The 23,508-nt window shown below is 34.6% G+C and overlaps 1 protein-coding gene across 1 annotated transcript in view; it reads left to right on the top strand.

The window, feature by feature from the left end:
• Positions 1-23,508, top strand: part of PCDH7 (protocadherin 7) — a 275,037-nt gene that overhangs the window by 218,568 nt on the left and 32,961 nt on the right. Inside the window, exon 6 of the mRNA XM_021395508.1 lies at positions 13,460-13,504. Within this exon, the coding sequence (XP_021251183.1) occupies positions 13,460-13,504 (45 nt within the window). The remainder of the gene's footprint in view (positions 1-13,459; positions 13,505-23,508) is intronic.

Raw genomic sequence — 23,508 nt, 5'->3', positions numbered from 1 at the left:
CTAAACTATTTTTTTTCTGTGACCTGTCTTTAAAACTTTAAAATTGTTAAAGCTTATTGGTTTAAATTCCTTACAAAACTAGGTAGATGTTATCTTTTCCCCCCAACCTTTTATAATCCTGTTTGTTTGTTTGTTTGTTTGTTTGTTTTTGTATCCCTTTGCTAAGGGAAAGTATAAAACTGCTAGCATTTAATAGTAAAGTAGAAGGGTAGTCGAAATTGAAAAAGTAATGGAGAAAGGAGACAAGGAACAACACTGAAAAAAGCACTACATCACAGCAAAATAAATTATACATAGTGCATTGTTATTATACTGAATTGGAACAATTTACAATGCACACTTTCTTGTAGATGAAGCAATTCATTAGATGAAAACTATGAATTTGTCTCACTTCACAAGTCACGTCACACCAATTTTACCTCAGTAGTTTTCCACTGCCCTTTGTGGGATTATTCTCAATATACATAAATGTAAATGAGGATAAAGTCAGACCTTACGAATGAGTCCTGATTTTGTAGAATGAAGCTATCTGCTTCACTTGAGAATACACGGAGAATAGTAATCATCTATTGTGGATGACTGTTTTGTAAAGTCCTAGGTTTAAATGAGAGATGATCAAACAGTCATTTCACTGTACTTCGATAAATCTGAAGGCATAGACATTATTGCAATCTATCAGCATGATACAAGCTCAAACTGTTCTAGCAGGCTAGAGAATAAAAATGCTACAGAGAATAAACAGCGAAAGATTCTGCTATCCTTTACACTGAAGAATTTTATCAAAAGTGATGGTTATAAGAATAGCTATTACATAGTTTAATTGCTCAGAAAGACTGCATGTGGAGGCTTTGTATAAAGCTTAACACAGTGGCATTATGATGCTACCTGAAGGCACAGGAACATACTGGTAGTAATGCTGTACATTTTATATGGATAAGACAAGGGAGAATGGCTTTAGACTAAAAGGGGGGAGATATAGGTTAGATGTTAGGAGAAAATTTTTTGCTCAGAAGTAGTGATGCACTGGAACAGGCTGCCCTGAGAAGTTGTGGATGCCTCCTCTCTGCAGATGTTCAAGGTCTGGCTGGATGGGGTCCCGGGTAGTCTGATCTAGTGCCTGACTTAAGTGGTTGTCAATCCTGCCAGTGATGGGGGATTGGCGCTAGATGATCTTTGAGGTCTCTTACAATGCAAGCAATTCTATGACTCTGTTAAGACTGATTCTGTAAAATACTAGCAATAAATGTGAGTTTATATCCCTAGTTTTGTTTTCCTATTCATTTTGATAACTACAGTTGGTAGAAACCTTTTTTTTTTTAATTGTCTTTTATTTTGTTATAAATATAGACACTAGAAAAATGGTAGCAATTAAAAGATGAGAAGATGAGAAACAAAACTTGTCTGGGCTCTGTTTAGAGCTTCTTGATGAATCAGGATCAGCTTTTTATAAATAGAACTCTTGTGTTATGAGCTCTATTGCCAGTGAAAATCAATAAAAATAATTTCCATCTCTGCTCATGATCCTCTCTTTATACTAGTTTCTTGTTGTTGTATTCTGGATCCACTTTAGCAAAATGTCACATGACCCAGACAAAATGAAACAATTTGCTTATTCCTTTTTAACCTTTGACTGATTTAATGGTACCCAATTTCTGTTTTTAATTTTAAATGTTTTTGTGCTACTTTGAGTGTGCAGCACAAAGAAAATATGTATATATATTCCTTCATGGGCTGAGAGATTATGAATGTCAACAGCTGGTGCTCATCTTTGTGGTATAGATTTCAGGCTTTTGAACTCAGGGTTATAAGAGTCAAAAAATAAGGTTAAGTCAGGACCTGCATACTTATGAGGTCAAGAGAGTACATTTGTGTGACTTTATGAAGGGAGATAGATGTGCTATTATGGCAGATAAATAGATGCAAAAATCTGCATTAGCTGCAGATGTTTACAAGCTAACAGTAAAAGCTTGAAAATACATTCAAAGGACTTGCTTGTGGAAAAATTGCTGAAATCCTATTAAGAATTATGCATTGCTTTAAAAGTTTGTGTTTATTATTATTTGTAATAAATTTATGTGTCCAATTTAGAAATCCTTTTTTTCCTGACTACTTTCTCTTTCATCTAATTTGTTAATAATGATTGTTACGTATTTTTATAGAGTTTATAGGCTTCTTGAAATCAATGTATATATAGAAAAATGATCAGTAAAACATCTTGAGGGAACAAGATGTGTGTATATGTTATATATGCAATATATATAGAAGTTATATGCATATGAATATACTTGATACTAAAATAAGGCTGCTCACATGCTGAATCTGTCAAATGGTGCTTCCTACAATCAGAATGTGAGGAAACATAGGAATTGATAACCATTTCATCATTTTTGGTTGTCTTGTGTTTAAACACTAAAATGGCTGTGTTCTACTCATAGGCATTTTTATTCATGCAATTTCCAATTGACTGTTTTTTGTTGAGTCATCATGTTACCTACGAAAGATGTGCTCTAGAGCAGAATTAACCTCGATGGACTGTGAGAATCTGGAAGAATACGGAGTGTTTTATTTCAATGTGGAAGAATCTACTCTGTGCTCAGACGTGTAATTCCTCATCTTCAGTTGCAGAGATGTTTATTTTGCGGCACATGTGAATGCTCAGTTGGGTAGAAGAAATTGAAATAAAGAACTGTTATCAAATGAAGAGATTATGGAACATAGTTAAGGAGGAAAATCAGGTGATGATATTTGCTATTTAAATCATAGTAAGATGCCTTGCTTTTTGTAAAAGAAATCTTTTGTATACATTATAAAATAAATTTGAAAATTATATTAGAAAAAACTAAAATAGCATTTTAAAATTGTATTAGTAAAAAAAAATAGCAAATGAAATTGGCTTCCTTTTTAAATAAGGAAAAAAATAAATTCAAGAAGAACTCTGCAGTTAAGACTTCCACTTTGTGTTTCCCAAGTGTTTATCTCAGCATCTTTTGAAATAGAAAGTTCTCTCTTTAATTAATCAGTTAAATATAGAGAGAAAATAATTGCCTCACATTGTAAGAGCCACAATTTCTCGTTACAGAAAGAGTCCTAAATAACAGAGGTCACATCCTCTGGCAGTGTACTATGGAGACAGTAAGTCACAAGTAGATTTCATTGACAACTCAGTGAGAAGCACTGCACAGGCTGTGAAGTTACCCAGATTTCTGTAGGGGTTATTTACAGTAAATGTCGACTTTTTATTGACAGCCTCATCAAATGTACAATGGAAGTGTAAACTTGCAGAGGAAAAAATGAAACTGTTCCTGAAAACTCAGTGTTACCTAGTTTGGATGAGAAATAAGCACTGGAATTCAGATCTAGGGATGAAAAGAAATTTTTCATCCTTTACATTTTCTGTTTACCAAAAACTAAAGTCCATGTCTGCAGCAGCTTGTTTACTGTCAGATCCCCTAACCCACCCTCCCCATTTTTCTTTGCCTTTATTTTTTTTTTCCACAGGGGAAAAAAAAAAAGTACAACTCCTTTCCTGAGGTGGTGGAAAACCACTTCTACCACCAAAAAAAAAAGGGAGGTTAGCTTATAAATCGAAGTGTTAACAATTTAGGAAGAGTTCTATGAGCTCAAAGTACAGGAGAAGTAACATCTGCTATCAAGCTGAGGTAACGCTTACTGTCTGCTACGTAATGACATGGTAGATTAAAACCTCCTTGTTTCCTTTGCCTCCTTCCTCCACCACCTCCTTTCTCCCTGGAGGCCCTGGGTGAGCAAACATGGCACAACATGCTGCTGTTCCTGCTGTGTGCATGGCTCGCCTCCTGCCCCAGAGTCTATTAACTCCTGATAATGACAAGCACAAGTGGAAGCTGATGATTGACGATACTCAGCACATGCCCCATCTGCTAAGCAGATGGTCGCATGTATAAATTTATTACTGCATTGATAAAGGAGTTGCTGTGTAGGTGGGGAGCTACATATGACAAGGTGGGGAAAAGGTGAAGGGACAGCATCTGCACCAAGAGATTACAATGTGTGCTTTTCGCTTTCTTTCCTGCACACTGTAGTCCCTCTGCTGTGCCTTTTTCTTTTCCTTTTTTTTTTTTTTTTTTTTTTTTGCATGGTAACCTATGTCTGTTTTATTTTTTTTAATCTCAGTGCCCTATAATGCACTTCAGCTCCCTAATAGGATGTTTGAAATTAAAAAAAAAAAAAAAAGTAGTCTCTCTTGCTTATTTTTTTACTTTACATCCTACCTTTGCATTTTAAAGAAGAAAAGTCTGAACACTGGATGAACATTGTAAAAAAGGCCAATTTTTTTCATTTTTTGTTACTTTGGAGATATGTAGATATTGTTTACAAAGTAAGTAAGGAATAAAACTTGGCAGAGGGACTCAGGTCATGCCACAGGGAGTAAATGAAGTATTGTTTTTACTCCATGGAGCAATCCTTGAGCTGTTGGATCTGCATCTTAGTGGAACATTGCAAAACAGACATGGTAGGGGGGAAGAAACTAAGCTCTGTACAACTTTAAATGATTTACATACATGCAAAGCGGTAGATGATGTGGCCATTAATGAGATATTTGGTATTTAAAATTCCTTTCTTCATGAAGTTACGCCTTTGTGCATAACCATCCTTGTTTTGTCCTCTTATTTATGCTGAAATAAATCAAGAAATGCATATTTATAATTCCCAGGAAGTTTCTTAACTACAGTTGTCTTATGAAAAGAATTAGACTCTAACAGATGGAAACAGCAAACTATTTAAGATGTAGTTTTTAGATTGGTAGGCTTTATGATTAAGATTTCAAAAATATTTATTAGCATTTTTGGATAACCAAATGAGCGAGCCCAGAACACTGGGGTATGTTTTGTTTTTGTGCTATGTGGTAGAAAAAGTGTATCAATTATCACAGGTTTTGCATGTCAGATTATGTTAATATTGTCAAAATATACAAACCCGATAATTTGAAAAACAAACATTTGTTTGGCTAATTAGATGGCTAGTGAGAGTGATTCCTATAACAACTTCCCTTTGCCTGTAACATGTTATTCTCTGGTAGCATTTTATTTTTCTCTTTATATATAAATGCTAGCTACTAGACAGAATAAAAAAACAACATTTATGCACAAAGGAGATGGATGTGTCCAACAAAGGTAGCATCTCATATCTGAAGGAGCAGAGTGTTGTAAATGGAGCAAGTATGCTGTGTTGCACGTTCCTTTCCTGATTCTGTTAGTACATGAAGCTGATGGCAGCATGCAAATACAGTAGGTTTTGGAACAACTGTGACCCTCCTCCAAGTAAGCTTCTTGCAAGTCGCATTGGGTAAGAGAGAAGAGGCTGCCAGCTCAAAGCTGGAAATTTACTGCTCACTTAGGTTAAGAGTGATATAGTCTTTATGTAGCATGTTGATTTTCCTGGTTGATATAAATATTATGACTTATAAAATACCACTGAAAAAGCACAGACTGGAGTGCGTTATACTTTATGATTCTTTTGTAAAATCTGAATTTCCATCGGATTACAAAATAGTTGTAAAAGTATCAAAGAGACAATGGACCCATGAATCACAAAGGCTGCTTTATTTATATTCATTTTGCGGTTTCCTGGCAAAAGAAAGCTTTGACTATTTCATGGCTAATTTAAGTGCTGAACAAATGAACTACATCTCTACCTAATGCCCAGTATGTTTCTCTTGTGGTTCCAGATATGATCCAACATGTATTAGTCTATGAGAGTGAATTATTGACCTATCACACACACAAAAAAAAAGAAATAAATCAACACCAAATACAAACTGTCAGCAATGTAATATTCGAGCTGTTTTATTAAAGTGAAATAGCCTTACCTATTTAGACAGACATCTGACAATGCTTTCCAAACAATTTGGGGAATGTTTGTTGTATTCATTGATCTTATAAGATGCAACACACAGTCTGTCCTGTTTAAATTAGAGGTCACTGCAGAATATACTGCTGTTAGTGGAAGGGAAACTTTAAGGTTTAGACTGATGTTTTCAAGGACTCTGCACACAGAAATACTTGTAGACATGCACATAAAGTGACTGGTATATATTACATGAGGATAGAATTTCCACACAATAAATAAATACTACTTTGTGTTTGTTACTAACGTAGCAATATTACAATTTTAAGTAATACCTGTAAAAAATAAAAACTACTGAAAAAATAATCAAATACGTTTCACATCCACGTCTTGAAATTGGAATCCCTCTAGGTGCTAGTCAGTAGACAAAACAAGCAAAAATTTCAACAGCACCAAATGCAGTTGCCATTATTTCAACTCAAAAAAAAAAAAAAGAAAGAAAAGAAAGAAACTAAAAGAGGCTAAAAGAAAGGGAATTATGCAGTGTTTAGCTGAGCTTGTATTAAGTGTTACAGATGTCTTAAAACTCAACTTTGCCTTAGAGAGAAACCAAGTTCTGCTGAAGCCAGTTCAGAAGCTTTTCTTTGTATTTGTGGTTAGAGACTTATTCTGTTGGGGTTTTAAATGGATTTGATAGAAGAGAAATAACTCAAAGCCTTTTTGCAGGTAGAATTGTTTTAGGTACATACAGAGACAAAACGTACTTCCGTTTTCTTGATAGAAATGCATTATAAAATCTTATTGTTTATCTATTTAGAGCAAATTATCTGTCTAGCTCTAAGAAGATTGTCACTTCTCACTGAAAATGTATTTAATGGCATTAAGTAGGTAGTAGTGGATTTTGCTTATTTAAGAGCAGAATGATATATTGATCATCTGAAATGAAATTTGCATAGGCATGAAGGGAAAATCATTCCGTGTGGTAAGGGACAAGCTTTATGGGAAAAAAAAAAAAAAACTGCAACAACTCTTTTGTACAATATTTGTTGGCAGTCATTGATTAGTTACAAAACTGGTCACATTCACATCCATGATGCCCTATAGTCATTCTATAATCACTTTTCCAAGGCACAGAAAATAGCTCTGACATTCCAGAAGTCTGCAGGTAGATCTTAGTACTTCATAGTCTGCAGCTGGACTGCAGGCAAGCAGTTTATTCTAAATTAAATAATACTATAGATCTTTTGTTTTAATTCAGTTTACTGTAACTGAGTACCTTGATCAGCTGAGGTCAAAGTTACTCCACTTCTCAGCCTGTATCTTGTTCCAATGCACTTTAGCTTTAAAATTCATTCAGGTTTTTTGATGTTCTACTGTTCATTAAGGGTTGCGGCACACTCTTTCCAGATTTTTTTTTTCTGTTTACAGTTATGCATGTGCCAGGTGCTATTCAGTTTTGAAGTTTGAAAGAATTATCTTGTAACAGGAAGCTTGTGAAGCCTTTAACATTTAGATATTTTTTCTTTAACCCATGGGGTTCTACTTATTTATTTAGCTAATTCAACAACTTAACTTTTCTTACATGTTTTTATCCTTATCCCGCTTGTGTGCAAACCTAACTTACCTAAACTCACTGGAAGTTTGATTCACAGTGAACTTCTCTTTGATTTGCTGTGTTGTTTTTACAGCAGTGGTACTTGATGCTGTAAGTGGTTACTAATGAGATAGTGAATCTTATCAGACAGACTTGAAAAAAGGGGAATTAGATTAGCTTTTTTTAATAGTTGTGTTTTTTTTTTTTTTAATGGCAGTTGAATTCCTCTTTTTAAATATTGCCATATGGCATGGTGACAGTAGCATATATATGTGTAGACAATACTTAATCATGACCTGAAGAGACATCTGAAGCCCTTAGTGGAAGAAGAGAAAAAATGGTGCAGAGTCTTGAGTAAATTGCTTAGCAAGAATGTTGTTGAGTTGTTTGGTTTTTTTTGTTAAAGGATGTGCATACCCAGGTCTTACATCTTTAACTTTCTGTTGAATAAATTAATGTTAGTACATAATAATTAATACATTTAATTCTGAATATTAAATCAGAGTGACTTGACAATGATTTCAAAATACCCGGCTGTAGAAAATCATCTGACTAAGGAAAGCCCTTTAATCTGGCAGGATAAAGTTACATTGAAATGCAGCATTTGGAAACTTAAGGAAAATATATTCGAACAAGAAAATAAATATATTCAAAACAAGAAAAATATTCAAAATGGTAAATTTTCTCATTCGGAAGGTCAAATAACCATTATAATTATCTGTCTGGAAACTTACACACTTCTCTGCCAGTTGAAATCTAAGTCAATGTTTAAGTGCTTTCATTTACAAAAGTGGAAATGTTTTCTTCAGTATTGCTTCACAAGTAAATTAATAACTTAAGCTCCAGGTTACTATCCTGATCTAGCACAATTTTTTGAATAATTATTCACTAAGCATAATGTCAAAGTAATTGTTTATGGGAGGAAGAACAGTCAAGAAAGATTTAAATCTTGTTCTACTTTACTGTTGGCTGGGATAGTAACACTGTAGACTACCTTTTTGGCTCTCAGACTTCCTTATTCCATGTCCTATATAAGTATTCCAATAAATTCATACTTTGTGTATAATGAATTTTTATCCCCCCTTCTCTCAACTCCTGCTTTCATACATTTCGTCTTAACACTGTGCTGCCTTAAAGTTGAATTCTTAGCTGGATGAAAAAGAAGTCAATATCTAAGCCATAAAATTGAGCATAAAATGTTTACTTATGTGGGATCAGGCCAAGCCCTATTTCTGTTCCCAGCAAAAGTCTGAGCTTAAGACATCTGACAAGAGTGTCACCTTTTGCCGTTGTTGTATTACTAAATAAATACGATTCTCAGATTGATTATCATAGCTTCTGAGAGAGAGGTTATGAGGTGAGTCTCTCTTTGATCATGCATGCATGGAGAAGGTATTTCAGAAATGACCATCCCTTTAAAATTCCTCACCTAGGATGTGGAATACTAGACCCTCATATTTGCGCTATCAAACATGATGTGAGAAAAGTACACTACTAATAATGCTAAGACATTTCGTAATTTTTTGTTTGTTTAAAAATATCTAAAACTTCAGTCTTTTACTAAAAACCTTTTAATCAGAGATGAAAATTTCACAGGAATCTACTGTGCCTTTTACTTAATTTTATTTAGAATCTTGCATTTTCTTATACTAGCAAAGTGACTATTAACAAAATGAACAACATTCAGTAAATGAACCGTAAGAAATGTTCAGGTACGGTAGAAAAAAATTTCTATGTTGTCACGAATTTTAACACAAATTTTTTGGAGCTATCAAGCTGCTAAGCAAACGACCCCCTCAAATAACTCAGTAACATTTAAGCTGAACTAGTCAACCGATTTAATTGAAGGTCCTATTGGGATTACTAGATTGCAGAATTTTAGGAAGTCAAAGCACAGAAATCTAGCAAACTTTTGTCCAGAGTACTTATAAATCTCTATGAATTAGTGCAACACAAATAAAAACTAAATATTTTCATTGTTTATGTTCATGATAAATTTGAAGCCTTCTTGAAGTTAAGAAATATGTATTCTGCTCTTTCCCTTTTTCTTCTCTTCCTTCGAACTTTCTTAGATTGCAATAAGAAATTGAAAAGGTAACATATGAAAAATTATTCTAATGCTGTTTTCCAAACAAAACCTTTTCATACTGAACATCAATCCTGTGTAATGGTCTTAATTCAGAAGAAATTCAGGAGAGATTAATTCCAGCTTCTCAACTATCTTTTTTGAAAAAAAAAAGAAACCTTGATCTTGTGGCCTGGTTATAGGAAAATTTCCTCCTTCAAATTACTTCAAATCGTTCTAAGTAATAGTCATGGATTTAGTGGGGAATGACTTTGCCCTACTCTCCAACTCCTCAGATAGTAGAAGGGCCTAAAAGGAGTCTCTGTTTCAATTACTGAACTCACTACTCATTTTCAGTCCCAAGTTATTAATGATCTATGGTCAGTCTGAGTTAGTCTTCTGCTTTTTCTTCCATTATTTTATGGCTAGTGCAAGTAGGCTGTTTCATGTAAACTTTTACTGATATTGCTCTGAATTATCTTATTTTCTGTAATTCTAAGTGAACAAAAATAATGCAGTATTTCTGTTCGTTAAAAAGCTAAGAAATTCTTAAATCTGCATGAAAACACAAAGTATCTGAATGTTCCAGTCTCCTTTTAGAAATATAGAGCTAGATCCAAAAGAAATTTAGACAACAGTTTAGTTCACTATCTTTTATGTAGCTTATTGCAGAGCAAGCTCACTGTACATTAAGTAGGAAATGCAGAATTTCCTAGAATGTGATCATTGCCATCCAACAGAAATAGAAATTGTGCTTGAATTACTGAGGTTATGAAGATACAGGATTGAGATGTCTTTCTCCAGACTTGGAGTATCACATGTTACTGTACCTCAGGATACTCACTGTGAGGGAGGAGGGAAAAAGAGGCTTGAGTTTCAAACCCAATTTCAATGTGTATTTTATTTTTTCATATGTCTAAGAGTATCTTCACTACTAAGCTATAGATCCATATGGGTCTTCCCATATGGGCAGAAGGGAGTGAGACAGTATTATTTTATGTCATGCAGAACAATCTAAATATGTGCACAAGCACTGGAAAGTAGAATTCGATCTTGAGCAGGTAGAGGATGGATCTGAATGTGGTTTTCCAGTATTATGGATAATTATTAAAAACACAGAACTGTAAAGTGAAATATACACAGCTCTACCGTCACTTTCCTTAGTTGCAGATGAAAACATATTAAGCATACACTGTAGTCACTATAGGTAAATATAAATAAATCTAAAACATTCTGCTGATTACATGACTATTTAATGTGTATACATTGAAAGAAGTTATTGTTTTGCTCTGCTCTGCGCTGGTATGGCCTCATCTTAGACATTGTGTGGAAGCAGGAGTTGGACTGGATGATCCTCATGGCTCATAATCTATGATTCTATATACAAATGCTATTAAAGCAGAGGGAGAATTTAAATTGAAAACCTAAATTCTCAATAGAGATGCAGAAGTTATTCAGTAGTAATTTCAAGCTTGAGCCAGTTTTGTTTCCTTTTTAGCTGTATAAAACAATATTGGAGACATATTTGATGAACTGAGTCTGTCAAACATTTAGTCAGAAGAATCAAAGTGAACAGAGATTAATACATTTAATGTGCTATTAATGGTACCTAGTTGAAAAATAGCCCTGAAACATACCAGTTTTCTGACAGTCTAAGAGATCTTGTTAATATTGTAGGTTCTCTCAATGTGTTAAATTAGAATAATTAACCTTGTGTCCAGGATACTGGATATTAACCTCTTGTGGGAAAATTATTCCTGAGAGGGATTATTTTTATATTACATTTAGCTAGCTTTTTGGCTCATCAGTCTAAGGAAAGCAAATAGATTTAATTAGGGAATATGTTGGGCTTTCATAAATAGGAAAATTTCTTTTGTGAGTAAAAGGCTATGAAAATATAAGTTCATAACAACTTATAATATTCCTATTTTTCACAGTGAAAAATTTATATAAAATAAATAGGTCATTTAAACTAATCTAAATATTCTGTATTCCATTCTTTTATTAGTGATTAAACAGTCTTGTTTTAATGGAATTGAATTTTAAAAACATTTCTTAGAATACCATTCTTATAAACTACTTTCTACTCCAACACTTTTTTTACGTTGAGCTGAAAAAAGTTATTTAATAGATTAAGGGACACAATTACTGGAATATGAAGGCATGCCAAATTAAAGTTTGCTTCATGGTGATCAACCTAGTCAAGAGTTCCCTGGAGCTGATGTTCACTGTTATAACAGAAGAAATATAGCCATGTTTTGCATTGCTTTGTGTTTTAATGTGATTAACAAAAGTTAGATGTATGATTTCTGCTATTATTCATGATGCCGTAACTCCTAATATTGTGGAATGTTTTAGTATAAGTTAGGACAGTATTTTCTAAGCAACTAAATGTAATAAATCATTCCATTATCTCAGCAAGTTTCATTGACACTTGTTTGTAGAATTAGTCTAATCTTTCCTTTGTTGGAATAGCTCAAATTACTTCAATAATTCTAAGGATAGAGAGAAATGAGAAAAAAAGTAATAGAAAGGGAAATTAGCTTTTTCTTCATCATTCAAGGCCTTTATATATACACTAATGACATTTTTGTATACACATTAATATTCTCAAATGAAATGATACTGCAAATTACCTAATAAAATGATACAAAGGATCATCCAGAATTTTATCACTGTTCAGACTATTATTACTACCTGTTTGATCTAGTGAGATAGTTGTCCAGCAGGTGAAAGTCTTGCACGAATATAAATATTCTTCACTTTTAATTATAGGATTGTACAATAATTCATCTTGGAAGGGACTTCAGGAGGTCTCTGCATCTAACTTCCTGCTCAAAGCAGAGTTGGCTATGATGTTAGATCAAGTTACTTAGGGTTTTATGCTGTCCAGACTTGAAAACCCTCAAAGATGGAGACATTACAATCTCTCCATAAAGCTTGCCCCACAGTTTGACTGCTCTTGGGTTGAAAAATTTTCTACTTATATCCAGGTGGATTTTCTCTCATTTCTACTTATTGCCATTATTTCTTATCATCTTTCCATGTCCACCTGTGAGAAACCTGGCTCTGTTGTCTTGCTGATCTTATCAGTTGTTAAGTGATGCTATTACATCCTGCTAAATCCAGCCCCTGACTGCCTTGGAGCCTCTCTGCTGACTTAACTCCAATTTGATAGCGTCACTTGTATTGAACAGAAGACCTCAAACCAGACCCAAGACAGCAGATGCACTTTCATGAGTGCTTAGGAGACGGAGACAGTCATTCCCATGGACCTCCTTTCCTGGCCGTCGATTGTAAGTCTAGCCTAGAAGGCCCTTCGCCTTTTTTTCCCCAAGACACACTGCTGGCTCTGTACTTGTCATCTACCACCACCTACAGGTCCTTCTCAGCAAAGCTGCTCAGCGATCAACCGGGGTACCTCTTCAGGTCCTTTCCTTTCTCAGGTGCAAGACTATTCTTGAATAGCATTTGTTCTTGAATTTTATAAGGCTTCTGCTGGCCAGTTTCTCCAGCCTTTCTAGCTGGATGGGTACCCTGCCTTTGAACATATAAATTGGTCCCATAGTTTAATGTCATCTGCAAACTTGATGAGAGTGTACAAACTTGGTAAGTGTGCAATCCAGTCACTTCATCCAGATTTTACTGATCAAAATGTAGTCCAAGGAGAAGACCTTGCACTGAATTTATAGGTAGAATAAAACTCATTAATCCCTACCTTCTTTGCTCAGTCATCCAAACATTTTTTTTGTGACTGCTTGTCCACCTGTCCAGATGGTAACATGTCAACTTGCACACAAAAGTAATGCCAGCAGCATTGTTGGAAGGTCATCTAAATTTGAGGTAAATGATCTCCACTGCTTTTTTCTTAACCATAAACTGCTTTTATCATAGAAGGCAATCAGATCAGCCAGGCATAGTTTACCCAGGATAAATCCATGCACACTGTTCACAGACACTATCTTCTCCCTCAGGTGCTGAGAAATGTGCTCCAGGAGGACTCTCCATTGTCTTCCCAGGTACCAAAGTGAGGACTCTTTTTTCTAAGGTCAACCATTTAGCTTTTTATGTGTGTGTAATGATTTCCTTTTTCCAGTTTTGGACTTACATGGGTTGAGTTCACATTGTAAACTCTGACTTAATCCTCATCCTCTGCTGACAGTTCTTCTTGTCCTTGTCTGTAAGCACAAAGGCCTTGTCAATGAAAACTGAAGAAGACATCGAGTACCTTAGCTTTATTTGTGTTCACTATCAACAGCTCGCTCACTCCTTTTGCCACTGCACCTATGTTTTCCTTTCCTAGTGTATCAATGGAAGCCATTCTTGTTGCCTTTAGTGTCCTCTGCAAGTTTCATCTCCAACTGAACTTTAGATTTCCTGATGGTACCGCTACACTGTTGATTGCATGCTAATGCCATTGCCATTGAATTTAACGTTTGTTATCCACTGAACAATGAATCACTAGGCAGCTTTTTAATATTCAATGCTACTTACAACCCATATCTTTATAGTAGTATGTATCAACTTATAAGTTGATAAGTATATAGTCAAAGTTCAGACTTTTTCTACTTAAATTCCTTCAATAGTCCTGAGTTATCCAGGACTGATTCCTTTTTTGTCGAAAGTTGTGGTACGTGTATCAGCTTTATTCTGGTGATCCTTGCTTTTGAGATGGATCACTAAAATCTTGCAGTTATTCTAGCTAAGTACCCATAGTTGATGGAATTATGCTTACTGATATGTGTTTAAAGATTATGCATTTAAGCTGTTTTACTGTTTTCAAATGATAGTTCTTTTCCAACCCAGGCAGATATTTTTGTTAAAGTAGATATGTGTAGAAACTTCACAAAAGCAAATAATGTAAGTGAGCAGAATTTTGGATTCCTTGAACCTACAGTTCTTACAGAAGAAAAATAAAGTCCTTTGATATTGTCCCACATCACATACTTAATTCTAAATTGGAAAGATATGGACAGATAAGAAATTTGTTGGATGGTCACAGCCAGAGGGGTTATGGTCAACACTTTCCAAGTGGAGGCTAGTAATGAGAGTAGGGCCACGAAGGTTGTCAGAGGGTTGAAGCACTTCTCTTGTTTAACTTGTAAAAGAAAAAGCTCTAGGAAGACCTCATTTGTGGTCTTCTAATTCTTAAAGGAAGGTTATAAACAGGAAGGAGGCTGACTTTGTTCATTCTTCTGTTATGAAGAATATTCAGCAGTATATCAGAAATGGGAGCTATGAAAGTAACATTAATTGTATGCTTTCTAATTTACTCTTCACAGATTTTTAATGTACAAATATAAAAAGATAGCAGAACAAAGAACATTGAGCCCTTGTACTAGAATGTTTCTCAGAAGAATTGATATTCACTAGACACGGGACATTTTTTTGCAGTGTGTAGAATACATGACTGTGAAACTACTTCAAGTTTAGTTTTGAATTTTGTTAGCTAACTACTTCTAATATTTGTGCTTTTCTTTTAGAAAAATGTAGGAAGGGGGCCACCTTACTAATCTTAAGTTTTCGTGACATTAGTAGAGTTACTTGATTCTTGTTACTGCTCCATATCTGTCCGTGTTCTGAGATGCTATAGGTGTTGCAAAAAAGATTAAACAAACCTGCAGGTTACTCAGTATCTCTGTCCAATATGCTCATTTTTCAGGGGCAGAGAATTGTAGACTTTATTTGAAGTCAAAGTTCTAGATGTTCATTTTCAGATAAAGCTAACCACAGGAATTCTGGTTATTCTAATTAGTCTGATATTTCAGCTTATATATATATATATAATGAGGTGTTGCCAAAATATTTTTCTAATAGTGCAACCATCAGTATATAACATTATCACTGAGCTGAATAGCCACCAGGTAAGCAAGAATGAAAATGAAAAGACTCCAGGATTCTAGCTGAAAGGTCTAAAAATAGTAAGACCACAGATTGTGTTCTGAAATGTTCTCTAAAGTGGAAAAATGAAAATCAAATGCCAAGGATTCTCATTGAAGTTTATCATATCCTCAGTTTGAAAAGTTGTGCATCTTTTCGTATTTGAAATGACATGTAAAATGCCTCAGGGATGATAATGATGATACTTTCAATAAATTCTGAATTACATGATATGCAAGACAATAAGAAAATAGACTCTTAAAGCAGCCCTGTGAATTTCTCCCAGGAAGAACACATGCAAGCAAGTTTGTCTGAAGTAATCAACATTTCAAACTGCCAGCGGGTAAACTAAAAGGAAAAAATAGTTAATGTAGAAATGCGTCTTCTATTGTCTTGTCTATGGATTACTAGATTGGTATGATGAGTTCTGTAGTGCCTTCTATGATAATGTTTCTTATTCCAGGTTTGTAAGGTATTGGCAGTAGGTATTGATATATCAAAAAAATTGGTACCTTCAGAAATTTGCCCTTTAATCAGACTACATAAATCATTTGGAGCAAACTTGTTTTGCACAGTTCCCAGAATACAAATTCTTGATGTAAAATTAGAGCATTGAAGAAAATATACTAATTGTTGTGTATGGACTAATGCTAATCACTAATGACAGCGATGTTCATGTTAAGAACGATAGGAGACCATATTTGAATGAGGATATACTACTCCACACGTTATATGGATGCAAAACAAAAAGGAGTTCAGACTCTGTAGAGCAAGTTTGTGATTTCGTAAACTCTCTCCATAATCAAGTATTGTCTTACCAGAATTTGTTAGTTCACTTGATTCCTGGTTTTACAATGTAGGAGTCATCGGGTTTGGTGACTAAGGAAAAAGGAGAAGAGGGAGGCATTATGGTATTATTATAGTAATATTATAGTATTATTATTTTTAATTAAACCACATTTTATCATTAATATGGATAATAATTCTAAAAATTTGGTTATTAAAACATATAAATCACTGGAGCCAATATAATTTATTTTTCTTATTTCAAAAAGTATCCAAATAATCTGGCAAAATAGTTTATGATGTCATGAACCCACATCTGGTTGAAGTATCTACTCTAATATTATCTCTTTCACATACTTACATTCAGTCAATTCAGGAACCATTTATTTCTGCAAGCAGCTGTTTTCTCTGGGATATTTTGGGATGTGCTTGCCTTACTAGTGACATTACCACTAAAGACAATGCATTGACATTAATCATATATATAGTTTTGGAAGTGTTAAAAGATTATTTTTTTCTTACATGCAGGCTAGACACATTTCTTTTTATCTTTATCTTTCAACTTCCTGGTCTAATTCTACTACTTGCATGAATTAAAACAAAACCAAACAGAAAAGAAAAAAAAAAAAACATAAAAAGAGACCACCTAGTTCATGTTCATGAACATGAGCAGATTATGATTTGACCTAACACTTCCCATATACATAAAAAAAAAAAAAAGGAGGGAACTATAACTGTTGTCATTTCTAGTTCATTTAAAAATTAACTTCATTCAAGAATGTGAAAGAAAAGGCATATTTTAATGCCAACAACAAATGCAAACTTTGTCAACAGGTTTAAAGTTTGCAGTTCAAGAAAACTTTCTGGATAATCCAGTTCAGAGTGGTATTGTTTATGATTTTAAAAGCACATAATTCTATCTTTTCTTTCTCCATCCATCTCCATCTGTCGAGTAAGAAGGAAAATATAAAAAATGGGAACACTGTTTCAGCAAGACTGTATCTTCATTCCTCTGTGCTCCTCAGATTTGGAAAATAAAGGAAAAAAAGATGTACAAATATGATTTAGTCTTTGGGTTTATAAAGTCAGTTGGTTGAGGTGTCAGCTTCTTAGCCAGTACAAGTGCAGATGTATTGAACATTTTTCTGATGAAGAAATTCATATTAATTCTGCATTAACTGAGCCCTCTATTCTTCCCCACCTGTATGTAGGATTAAACAACATAGTAACACACTTGCTTCTTCTACTGGCAGATCAAAAGTAATGATCTCAGAATAATGTCTGAAGATGTCAGTGTTCACTAAAGGTGATGGAGAGCACAGGGAAAAGTTCATGTCGGATCAGGATTCAGTTGCTAGTTAGGAAGTGATTGGCAGAGAAAGAGGAATTAAGCACTCAGGCTCAGAGAAACCAGAATGAATGTACAGCCAAGATCACCATCTGTTGAATATGAAATGCTTGGATCAAGACATTATAGATACATTTCCCCAAACAGCAGGGACAGCAGTCTTTTTTGGAAACGGTATCACAACAGGGTAGGCAAGCATTAAGATGGAAGCAAAAAGCTGTTCACTGAATTTTGGAGAGCAAATGACTTTATTGGTGCAATTGAACTGTATTTAAATTGTGCTGGATCTGTGAAGGACTTTACAACCAACCTCTGAATTAACATGTTGGATTTTTGACAGTTATTATAGAAGTATATTATTATTATTATTATTACTGCTAGCTTTTGGGGATCTAATCCCAGCTGGCCTCTTAGCTGTGGTATGTGACCTTTCAGCCTGAATAAAGGCAGAGATGGATTTTTATCACATTCAGACCTCCATTTCCTGAACTAGCTGATCTTTGGCAAACACTAATGCAGTAAAAGTGATTTCATTTCCATTTATCATCAAAGAGTAGTTTCAGAAGGTAGAGGCAATCCATAGCTCACAAGGGTAATGGCAGTTGTTTGTTTATGCAGTTACTCTTTTTTTTTACCTTCTTTCTTCAATTGTAAAATTGGAATGTAAAAACTAGGACTAAGTCTTCATCATTCAAATAATCAGCAGTTCAGATAGTGTCAGAAGCATACTGACATTCAAAAGGATTAGAAGATTTATTTTGTCCCTTTCATTCCTACCCTCCAATTTTACTCTGATAACTAAGTTATCCAAGCATTGCCACTGCCCTTAGCAGTGCTGAAAGGTTTAAGAAATAACTTGAAGCAATGTAAATGTGTGAGGATGGCAGTGATAGGTGTTATATATTTTTCTTTCCTTTTGAAATCTTTTTAATGTTATGTGATATTCTCCTAAGAAAACAGGTTCATGACTAATGAAGCTGGTCTGAAAGAGGATACACCTGTGGAATTTTTTCTTAAAACAGTTGGAGTTCTTTTACTGAAGTAATCTAGAGAGATTTGTCCCAAATCTGGACTTGCTGAGCGTTTTCATTAATGAGAGTCATGGAAGAAGGGAGTACTCTCATTATGTATTAATATTCTGGGAGAGACTTGGAGTATTCTAGAATATAGGAACAGAAATCAAAGTGATTCAGGGAAAAAGGAAAAACAAAAGAAGCATAAAAATATGTGCATAGCCAAGAAGACTCAGAAGACTCCCTAAAAGGTGCATAATGTAAACTTTCCTCTTGACTTTGTACCAGTGAGAATCAAATAAAAGCTAAGTGAAAATGAGGAGAGATGAGATGAGTTGCTCCTCCAGCAACTCTGGTCCAGCACAGCTCCTGTCTGGAGCTGAGGCCCAGGCCAGGGGTGCCTACACCCCAGTTCTGACTCCAGCGGCACTCAGTTCACTCACACTGGCTCTCTCTGTAGCTGGCACTCCAGGCTCATAGTCTGTAGGACAGCGGGGTGCCCGTTCTCCAATCTGACTTCAGTAGTTGGCCCTGATGTTCACTTACCTGTATCCAGGTCTCTCTGGTATACAGCACTTAATCTTTGCAGCTCATGTTCACGTGGGAGAAAGAATGCAAATTCACAGAGAGATTGTTAGAAAATGGATTTAATGAGGAAAAAAAAGAGGAAGGCAGGACTGATTACAGCAATCAGAAGTGTGCTGACCAGCCTTATTTTACGCAACTGGCTCTTTTATACCCTTTACTACCTATGCCCCCTCATTGTTCCTCCTTCTGCTTCCTGCTGAGTAACTCCACAGATCTGCAGTGCTACAGTTTCTGCAGCCCCCCAGTCTGAGCCCCCTTTGTTCACAGTTTTATCAGCTCAAGAAAAATAAAACCTTTTTTTCTTCCTCACCTACTTTCTTTTTTGATTTGTGCACCTACATAGTATCTTAACTTTTATTTTTAAACATTTGAGAAAAAATTAATCAGTTTAATTAACTACTCTGTTTTCTGTCCACTGAGGATGCTTCCAATGGTGTCAGTCTTGGCAGGCAAAACAACAGAGAAGAGCTGAAGAGCAAAAACTGCAGAAGAAAACAAAGCAAATCTTTTTTAGTCAAAAGATCTAAAGCAGAGTAATCAGGAGAAGCATATTTATCTTCTTGTCTTTATAGTTAAGGTTTGCCGTAGAAAGTGCTCTTCATTGTACAAAGATGATTTACTTTATACTGCAATTGAAGAGAGCTGAAATTGTGGCCAAAAGGCAGTGATTTTCATGTTTTAGAATTTAAGTGTTTCAAAATAGTGTTTACTATTTCTGCCGCTTTCTGCAAGATTCAGAATCACATTGTCACCGCAAGGCTGTTTAGTTTCTTTTAAATATATTTCTAGTGAAAGATTTCAGACTAATAATAATTGCAGTTTAAGTTTTCTTTTGTAGGATAGATGCCAAAAGAATAAAGACTATATTACTACACGGGATGTTGCTGAGAAAGCCTTTAAAATCAGGAGCTATAGGAACTCTTCTACCTGGTGAGATGTGGAAGCCAGTAAGTGCTAATTCAAGGTGATACTTGTAGTATGGCTGGCAGAAGTTTAGCTGCATGGTAGGCAATAGTGAAGCATGAGTTTGCTCATTGCGAGGCAGAGAACAGTTCTGTTCTGACTCCATCTCTCAGGATCTGTATCACTGTAGGGCCAGCTCCAATATAACATACCTTTCTCTTCAGCCTGTTTTCTTAGGACTTCTATTAGTGCTGTTTTTCAGTTTCCTGTGAATTCAGAAGTGTTGACAGAGGGAAGACAGCTTTATGAAACGGAGAAAGCAGACACGTTTAAAGACAGAAGGTTTATTTCATTTAGGTCATCAAATTTCCATGAGAGTCTTCAGACTTTCAAAAAGCAAAGTTTTGCTGACATAATTACTAGCAAATCAACCACTCATCTGATAATGTTGTGAAATATGTCATGGCTTATGCTTCTGTGTGTACATAAGTTATAATATTGTGACAGCAGTGCTGTTTTTTACATTGTTGACATACTTAACCCTGGTTCAGTTTATATACAGATTTTTATTGTGAGCTTGTGATGTAACTCAAGCCTTTTGTTTTATGAATTTAGAAAAATCCTTGCCTCATTTTCTGCCTTTAACAAAATATTAATTATCAATTGCAATCTATTGTTACAAATTGTTGTGGTTTTTTTTTTAGGGAAGGAGCAAATAGTTGACTGAACATAGAACATTTCCATTACACTAAAAAAAGGTGTTTGGTATTTGTGCCAATACAAAAGGAATGAAATGATACCTTGAAAGCCAACTCTCTCAGTTATTTCTTCTCCGCTTTCCAACTGTTTTTTTTTTTTGTTTGTTTGGTCTTGTTTTTTTTTTTGTTTTTTATCCATAAAAGGTATGTTACATAATTCTGAATTTCACATTGAAGTATGTGAAAATGAAAACACTTCATAGAGAGTATGTATATTCATCTATTATTCATCATGGGGTTTAAAACTAATCCAGTTCTCAAGTGTTTGGCAGTTTAGTACTGTCAAAATCTTGGAAGCAAGCAGCTGTTTAGTAACAGTAAACAGTAAATATTTTTACATGAATCACAAAAGATAATAAATAATCCTGTTTATTAGGTGCAATATTTTGTACAGTTGTCTTTTACGGTAATGGTGTCTTTTTAGCCTGTTTTGTAAGTGTAAATAGCTTGATTGTTGTTTCTCTTAATGACTTGTGATATGCTCAACAATGGAAAAAGTGACAGTAATTGAGACACTTTCACATATAAAGTGAAATGACCAAAGCTAACACTCTGTGAATTACTTAGAGTATTGTTTAATTAGTTATGTTATGATATTCTATATGCTGGTCTGCCACTCCTAATAAGGCTCAGCATCTTTAAAAGCAGAACCTGCAGACCTGTGGAGAGCCTGCAAGCTTGACCTGGGTATACACAGAAATACTAAGTCCTCTTCATTATTTCAGGGTGCTTTTCTCCATAGACCTTGTCTGTACATGTCCTCATTACATCATACTGCTGAGGTCTGCAGGCATTCATCCAACTTGCAGATGGGTTATAATTTACTAGCTGCCATCCTTGTTATATATCCACTGTATCTGTGAAAGAAATCAGTTGAGCATGTATAATTTTCTTTTTGCATATTTTCAATATGTATATATATATATATGTATTCCTTTAACAAAGAAAATATTTTAACACATCATTTCAAGTAGATGCAGGCATCCCCCCAGAATAAAGGAAAATAAAGAGAATGTATTCCAAATTTATTTGTAGGAATTTTGGCTCAGAACTTTGATCTGACTAACAGATGTTACTACATCATTAACTAGGAAGATGAAAAAAAAAAAAAGATGAGTAAAATTAATGTAAACAAAAACTAATGACAATGTCTAAAATAAGAACAGGTGAGTGTGACAAAATGATTATCTGATATTTAGTCTTATGGTAGATACCAGAAGATTTTTGATAAATCCATACTTTTTTCTGAACAGACATAAGAGAAGCTAATATTTAAGCTGTGATACTCAACAGTATGTAAATGGTTTTTTAGTTCAATTTTTTTGATAATATATGTATTTATTTTTGTCTCCCCATCCTGCTCCACTTTACTAAAATATTGTCATGTGGTACATGGCCATTTTCAAATGCTCTCCTTTGGAAGACAGATTAAGTTTCAAAAGGTACTGTCCAGTACAGATAAGAAAAGATTCTAGTAGGCAGAGATACTAAATTCACAGAAAAGCTTTTGCAAATGTGGATTACAAATGGTTTTTTAATATGTTGGAGGGAATGAAAAATTAATTGAATCAAAATTTAAAAGATCCTTCATTTTTGTGTTTTCCATTTAACATTTGAATGACTGTATAGCAGTCTTTTGGTGGCTGAGTGTTGGCTCATCATATATACCTTTGATTACTTCACCATTTTTAGACTTTTGTTCTTTTATTGCTATCAAGGAAAATAAATATCTTGATTAATAAAGCAATATAGAGATCTCTGATGCAAGGTGTAAATGAATTTACCTCCAGACTAACTTCTCTTTCTGCATCTTATTTTGTGTATGCTGTGACGTGATTATGGCATTAGGAACCTGTTACTTGTGTCTGAACTTTATGTTCTGACATCATCTGTTTCATATATCTGGGAGACAGGAGTTTCACTTGTACTTTGGATCTTGTCTCACATTATTTTAAAAAATTTTCTTCCCCTGAAGTTAAAGCGAGAGTAATCAAGTACCAGTTCAACAGAGAAATAGCTGCTTTGATCTGGATCAGGTTTGAGTCCTGTAAACTAATATGATAGAAAAACAAATAGCCTTAAATATGCCATTGCAGTAGATTTCAGGTGAATCTAAAGCTCATTTCAGTTCATGACTTGATTCTTTTCCAGGGTTATGGAAGAGGAAACAAGTATGTCTGATCCATCTAACTAGCAAAGTGTCACGGTGGCATCTCCACTGGAAATCTCGTTGCCGATTCCAGAAAGCATGTATATGCTCTTATTATAATATTTGAACTCAGGGCATAGAACTACATTACATTTCACTTTAGAGATTCATCTCTAACTAGTCTCGAAACTATGTTATCATTTATATTCATGTTTTCTGAGTAGATGTGAATTTCTGTTGACTCAAATAATGCTGACAGATTTCTAATATGAAGAAAGATAAATCTTCAAGATGCCTGTTTTTTTATTCCCTGCTTTTTCTCCTTGCTATTCCTTCCTAATATGGTAGAAACAAAATTAATGAAAATCAGGAATAAACTTAAGGATTGAAGGAAGCATGAGGGGCTATGAGGGTGTGAGCAGCTTTCCCATTTCCTGTGCTTGATTAACGGATCCTGATACCCAGAAAAGTTCAGCATTTGCATAGGAAGATTGGATAAGAAATCCTGCATATAAACATCTTAATGAAGCTCAGATCATTGTGTGCGTCTGTTCCTTAAGATGCAATAATATTCACAGTATTGCTCAAGCCTGCCATG

This window comes from Numida meleagris, chromosome 4, assembly GCF_002078875.1.
Source record: "Numida meleagris isolate 19003 breed g44 Domestic line chromosome 4, NumMel1.0, whole genome shotgun sequence".
NCBI lineage: Eukaryota > Metazoa > Chordata > Aves > Galliformes > Numididae > Numida > Numida meleagris.
This window is presented reverse-complemented; position numbering and strand designations above follow the sequence as displayed.